Here is a 7,267-nt window from a genome sequence, read left to right on the forward strand (position 1 = left end):
GCTCAGCACTTCTCATAGTTAGCAAACTTGGACAAACTGAGCTTTCTGAAGCTGTTTTATTTTTAAGCCAAGTTAAGTAGATGCTGATGCCGTTCCCCTTTACAAGAGCAGGAGTTGCATGCTTTTCCAGGCCTTTACCTGACACTATATTAAAGTAGTACTTCCTGTAGCAGTAAAGACGTGACATCATAGAAGCACCCACCCATCAATGACCTTCTGTTCATTACTGCTCTTTCTACAGAAGCAGCATTAAGAGGGCTCAGCTGAGAGGGTGGCACTAGCTGTGCGAAGCATAGAACATCATAAGGGAAAAGAATGATCCAAAAAGCCTAGTAACAAGAGGAAATACAGAGAAATAAAGTGATTTGTCCAAGGTTTAAGAGCAAATCAGCAACAGAGATGGCAGTAAAACTTACCAAGGCTCACTCATTTGCCCAATCTGTGAGATTATGTTGCTCTGAACACCTGCTGCTATACACACCATCATGCCTCATTTAATATATGATGCATTGACTGGTTATTGGCAGGTTGTTATGTTTCTGCTCAGTTTGCAAATGCTGTTCAGACCATCACTGAAAGGCTGGGGTTTAGTACTTCGCATCTCTCTCCTCATGAAAACTCTCCCTAAAAGGACACTTTGGGATAAATGAAGGGGATGGCTCTGTCAGGTCACATCATGAGAATTGAGTCGCTAGATTTTGTGTAAGCTTTGGTTTAGCGAGAAGGGTTTCAAGCTCCTGCAGTCAGGGCGAGTTTTCTGTGGACCTCCTCTACCAAAGTACAGTTCCAGTGGTCCATAAACTTATGCACACTAAAACAAGGTGAGCACATGCATACTTTACAGTCATAGATCACCAGCTACAATAATTGCTTGTTTCTATCTGCTATCTCACTCTCTGTGTCCAGGATAGCATGCCCCTCCTCTGAAGCGAATTGGAACAGAGGATTTCCATTGGCTCCCCTAAGTTGTGGGAGGTAGCCCAAAATGACTGGGGTTCTGCTTTAATGGAGCAAAAAGGAAACTATTTCCTAGATTTTCCCTTTCTTCAAGTGGAAGAACACTTTGCCTTGTTTCTGAAGGGCCTCTGCTAGTTAAAACACAGCACACTGTGAAGGAGAGCTAGTTTGTGCAAAATAAATTGAAGAAATTGCCTGAATGTTAGGGGCCAAGGTAGGGGATGGGATCACACCCTGCCCCAATATGAAGGCAACAGGCACCAGGAGCAGAGTTGAAACCAAAGATGCAACTGATGCTTCAGACATGTATGATAGCCAGGAGAGCTGTGGCCAGCAGTCAATTCAGTGTCGCTCTTTCCTGGAGAGGGAAGTGCCACTCCCCAGCAGGTGTGACTGAGGGAGCTCACATGCCATGGGTGCACACCAAGGACCTGAGCTGGGGGCCCCTGGTGACATGCCCTGGGCATCCCAAACTGCCCCAGCCCCCAGGCAATGTTTGAGGTTGTGAGAAATTAAGGGCTGAGTCATGACGAGCTCCATGTCTGGATTGCAACAGGGCACACTCATGTTGCTCTTCCTTGGGAAGTGATGCTGTATGTGTTTATATATACACAGCTCAACATGACTGAGCAAACGTTACTCAAGCTCTCAAAAGACCTTGGGGTAAGAGTGAGCACAACTTTAGGGTCAACAGTTCAGAAGGTTAGGAGAGGAAAGAGGGGAGTCAACACAGAACAAGTTGTTCCCCAGTCTTTGTGGTGGGTCTTGGTCCTACCCCATCCACCCATGAGTCCACAGAAGTCTGTCAGATGCCTGGTTGCAAGGTTCAGTCAGTTCATCATTGGTTATGGAATAAACATAGCACTCTGGTTATCATTAATAATATTTATTTTGGAAAAATATTTTAAAAATGAATTTCTTCATTAACAAAACAGTAAAAAAAAACTCAAATAACATTTGCACAATATTCCATAAATACATTTATATACAAAAAATATAGTCACATAGACCCGAAGTGCCTTTGTACACATTTACCAAAAATTTTAAATTATAAAAAAATGAACATCACAAAATACTCAAGCTTTACAATTATCATGAAAATATTTTTACAGATTAAAAAAAATAACACACTTTTTCTCACCTAGTAAAAACACATTTTAGTATCAAAAAAGACAATAAAGGCAGTGTTTGTGTCTCTAATTCAAGAAAAGACTGGCTCATAAGAATCCAAAATATACACTTCAGGCAGTGCATGCTTCTTATGTAGTAATTAAGTCCATTCATTTAAATATATATAGAAAAGCAACTGACCATAGTGCAATGATAAAATTCATAAAAGGCAGTGCAACAGTAATCCTTGAACACAGACCCTTGCCTGGTGTCCATCTTGTTTCTTTATTTTGCAGTCACTTTGCTAATTTCAGTAGAGAACCAGCTCAAGCCTGAATTTAGTTTCTCAGCAGCAGTCAGTGAAGGAATCTATCTCCCATTCCTCTTTCAGCAGCATTCATCGGGGCACGTCTCCTCTGAAATTGTTCTGACCAACCACCTTGCCATATCACCTCTGGTTTACACCTGGTGAGAGAAACATGAGCAGAGATCAGGAGAGGTTAATGGAAAGTGTCTCTTTCTCTCTTCTGAGTTGTAAGGCTGCAGAGGGTTGGGATTCTGTCTTTACACCAAGCAAGAATGGACTCTGCATGAAACACATTAAGAGGTAGGTCAGCAGACCACAGTGACACTATCATCGTACCCTTGTCTGTGAAAGTTATTGTACCTCTAACACCTAAAGCAGCAAGTCACTGAGTTTGTCTTTACAACATCCACAGTGTGACAAACTTGAGCTGGATGGACTTCAACAGGTACAAATCACTGCAGCACCATGGAAAAGAGTTTAGCTGCCCTGACGTGTGTTAGATGGGGGCTGTGCACCAAGACTGTTCCCTGCTGTCCCAACTGCCAGGCAGTATACCAACCTCAGTTGCTATGATGCACTCGTCTTTCTCTTCTGATATGACATACACCGACTGGTACTTTGTGTCCTTGGAAGTGGAATATACTGAATCTGGTCGTTTTCTTTCAGAAGTATCACTATTGAAGACAAAGAGAAACAACACAGGTCAGATGGCTGTTGCTTAACACTACCTATGAGCCACATACACCCCCTTCAAAGCCAAGCTGCCCCCCGTGCTCAGATCATAGAATCATAGAACCATAGAATCCTTTAGGTTGGAAGAGACCTTTAAGATCATCAAGTCCAACCATTGAGCCAATAGGACTCTAAAGTCCTCTGCTAAAACAGATCAGAATCTGTCAGGGCTGGAAGGGACCACAAGGGTCACCCAGTTCCAACCCCTCTGCAAGAGCTACCTCTTTAGTTGTACTGCACTTTTCTCCTCTGCCTCTGAATCATACGTTTCACACTTGGCTTCACATTTGCTGTGCTCCTCTTTAACAGAGTCCTCGTTCTTGAGTTCATGCACCAAATTGTAATCCACTGATGGGTATCTGACTTTGTAGCCATTTTTATCAGAGTTATCGCTGTGAAAGTCTACTTTCTTATTGGTGTTTTTGATCTGAGTAGCACCAATTACACTTATGGAAATGTCCTTCTCGCGCTGGCAGTTCGCCAGGTTGTTCATGGTCTCCGTCTCACTCCTGCAGGCATCGGGCTGGTGGTGCCTCTTCTGCACCCTGAGCCTGACGCAGACGACCACAGCAGCACAGCCCAGCAGCAGCATGAGGACCAGAATAATCCCAGCACAGACAGCGATCCAGGGGAACTGGGAGTTCTGGCCTTCCGTGTACTTCTCGGTGAAGTCGACAATGACCGGCCCCTGAGGCGGCTCGGGGAGCAGAAACTGGCAGTTGAGGCCGCCGTACCCCCGGGCACACTCGCAGACGTAGCGGTTGTTTCTCTCGTGGCAGGTGGCCCCGTTGTGGCAGGGGTTGTGTTCACATCTGCTCACTGGGGTGCTGCAGTTCTTCCCGTTGTACCCTGGGGGGCAGGTGCAGGAATAGTCGTTGACACCATCCTGGCAGGTCCCTCCGTTGACGCAGGGAAAGGAGGCACAGTCATCCACGTTGTCATCACAGTGTCTCCCAGTGAAGCCAGCCTGGCACTGGCATATGTAGGAGTTCCCCAGGTCGACGCACTGAGCTCCTGCAAGACATCAAGGGGGACGAGCTCTGAGTGGTGGGCAGACAGACCCGACAGCCTCTCACCTGCTGCTCGCAGGGAGACTGTCACAGCTGAGAAAAGCTTTCTTTTTGAGAGGTTAACTCAACCTTTGCCAAGTCAGATCCACCATAAAAAAAAAAAAAAAAAAAAAGTTTTTTTTTTTTTTAAGGAAGTTATTTGTTAATCAGGTCTATTTTTCACTCTTCATCCTATTCCCTCTTCAGCATTTCACTGAGCTTGGACAACAAAGCTAGTCCAGATCAGGTTAACACCACCATCTCACATTACAGAGTCCAAGTGGCAACGAATGAGGAGGACTGCAGTAAAGAAAGTCCTCCCTAGTTTAAACAAAACAGGAGGATGACAGTCACCAGTTTACAAGTAATAACATTTAGCATTTGTAGTGCATCTTGCATGCACAGACCTCAAAGTGTCTCTGCAAACCATTTGCAAGTATAATCCTCCACATTTTTAGTCATGAAGCTTCAGGCCAAGTTACCTGGCCACAGTCACCCCCTGAGAAAATGTGATCTGCAGCAGTGGCCCAAACCACATCACTACCTTCTAAGTACAGTTCCTCCACCAAGTTAACTATTGACATGACATGGACCATGACTGATCACTAAGTCTTGTTACATACTCCAGACCAGAAGCCAAAGTAACGGGATGGTCTCCCTTTAGAAGGTCACGGTGGCATGTTTGGCCTTACCATTAGCACAAGGGCTGGAACTGCAGTAATCGATTTTCTTTTCACAGTTGAATCCAGAATAACCCAGTGGGCAGCGGCAGCTGTATCCACCATCAGGGTTGTCAGTGCATCGCCCACCGTTGAAGCACGGTCCATCAGCGCAAGTCATTGCACTCAGCTCACAGTTTTTACCATAGAAGCCTGGGGGGCAGGTACAGGAATAGCTGTTCTCAAGATCCTGGGGGAAAGAAATGAGAAATGGTCAAAATATTTATCTGAAGTTGCTTTAAAATCCCAAAAGAGAAAATCAGGAAAACTGACATTAACTCCTCCCTTACAGTTTCACATCATAGAAGCATAGAATCGTTTAGGTTGGAAAAGACCTATAAGATCACCAAGTCCAACCCTTAACCTAACTCTACCAAGTCCACTGCTAAACCATGTCCCTAAGCTCCACATCTACATGACTTTTAAACAGATCTAGGGATGGCAATTCAGCCACTACCCTGGGCAGCTTGTTCCAGTGCTGAACAACCCTTCAGTGAACAAATTCTTCCTAATATCCAACCTAAACCTCCCCTGGTGCAATTTCAGGCCACTTCATCTTGTCCTATCGCTAGTTACTTGTGAGAAGAACTGGCACCCACCTCTCTACAACCTCCTTCCAGGTAGTTGCTGAGAGCAATACAGTCTCCCCCTCAGCTTCCTTTTCTCCAGGCTAAGCAACCCCAGTTCCCTCAGACACTCCTCATCAGACTTGTTCTCTAGTGCTTCTCCAGCTTAGTTGCCCTTCTCTGGAACCCCTTCAGCATCTCAATATCTTTCTTGTATGGAGGTGATGGCCCAAACAATTCAAACTTACAGTGCAGCTTCCACCATTCTTGCAAGGGTTGGCATCACATTCATTGATTTCAATCTCACAGTTGGAGCCTGTGTACCCAGGTCGGCAAGAACAAGTGTAACTCCCCTGACCAGTGTTCGTGCATGTGGCACCATTCTTGCAGGGCTTGTGGTGGGTGCAGTAGTTCAGGTCTGTAAAAGAGAGGGCAGTCAAGATACTTGCTACTTTGCAAGGCTAGCACAGGGTAGATGAGCTAGAAATAGCCACTTGCTTTCTGTATTTTAAAACAGACATTCAGGCAAGGAATAAGAACTCACCCTGGTTGCAGAAAAGGCCACCCCAGCCTTCCTGGCAGTTGCACTGCCACGGCTGCTGACAGGTACCATGAAGGCAGCCTGGGTATCGGATGCACTCATCACAGTATCGACCCTGCCAACCCACTCTGCATCTGGGGGGAAAAAAAAAAAAAAAAAAAAAATTCTCATCATATTTAGACTTCTCACAGTTGGAAACCCTATCACAAACTCTGCAAACACACTGATGCCAGGGATCAAGTTTCCTAAAAGCCCTCAGTGATCCTTCATGTGAGAAAGTCACTGAGTCCAACTGTAGCATCAGCTTTCAACAGTCCCAGATATTTCTTCCACTTCCATAGACAGAGCCATGGTTCCAGGTAGTTAATCTGTTTACTCTAATAACAAACAGCTAAACCTTACACACAGCACTGTAAACTCATTAAGTTAATATTAATGGTACTGATGTTTGACTTGTAGATTAATACTTCAATCCGGCATCACCTGGATTTCTCAAACGACTATCTAATACGAAGAAAGGCATTTAAACTGAGTCTTCAAGAGGCCAATGGTTTACTTAACACCAGAGCATCAACGTTAAAGACAAAGAGGGGAGCAGGAGGGGAGTGGAAAACTTACTTGCATTCCCCGGGTTTGTCGCAAAAGCCGTGCTGCTCGTCGCATCCAGGCAAACAGATCGCTGTCAACAAACCAAGAGGGGAGAGATGTCAGCCCCAGGGACGAACGCCTCCCTTTGCAAGTCTGGTCCCAAGAGCACCTTGCAGGTGGGGAGCAAGCCCCTTTTACCAGGCTGGGGCAGTTAAGAGCAGCTGAGTTAATCTCTGGAGTCTGCAGGAGTATTGATCTCGCCCCGTAACCGGGCACTTTACTTATCACCGGGGATGAGCATTCTTCTTAATACAGTTGCACACAGACAAAAGAGGACTCACAATTGCTGCCTTCCCCACAGCCCATCACCCCCCTTCCCTTCCCAGTGAGGGTCAGAAGTCCTTTTTTCCAATTCTATGCACACAGCTCCACCTCTTAATATCCCCCGAAAGTGTGTGTGCAGATAAGAGTGGACAGCTGGTGTGCAGGGTGCCAGTGCAAGACAGCTGCTCTATTGTCTATTCTCTCCCAGCAGCTGCCCCACTGCAACAAAAAAATGCTAGGGGTCCCGGCGGCCGGCGGCCGGGCAGCCTATCCCTGCCCACAGCTAATCTATGGCACGCGCGTGATTTCGCTGCAAAAAAAAACTTTTTTTTTTTTTCTTATTCAAATAAATAAGTCTAAAGTTCTTCCTCCCT

The 7,267-nt window shown here is 45.6% G+C and overlaps 1 protein-coding gene across 1 annotated transcript; it reads right to left on the minus strand.

Moving 5' to 3' along the window:
- Window positions 1-1,853: 1,853 nt before the first annotated feature.
- Window positions 1,854-6,660, minus strand: DLL1 (delta-like 1 (Drosophila); the record flags this gene model as incomplete). The annotated part of the gene is made up of 7 exons (XM_008944275.1): window positions 1,854-2,532; window positions 2,934-3,048; window positions 3,328-4,120; window positions 4,848-5,064; window positions 5,689-5,858; window positions 5,985-6,115; window positions 6,600-6,660. Coding segments are annotated over 7 exons (1,493 nt in total), but the record flags the coding sequence as incomplete, so codon positions are not given.
- Window positions 6,661-7,267: the final 607 nt, after the last annotated feature.

This window comes from Merops nubicus, unplaced genomic scaffold (genome assembly GCF_000691845.1).
Source record: "Merops nubicus isolate BGI_N331 unplaced genomic scaffold, ASM69184v1 scaffold24870, whole genome shotgun sequence".
In the NCBI taxonomy this organism is placed as follows: Eukaryota; Metazoa; Chordata; class Aves; order Coraciiformes; family Meropidae; genus Merops; species Merops nubicus.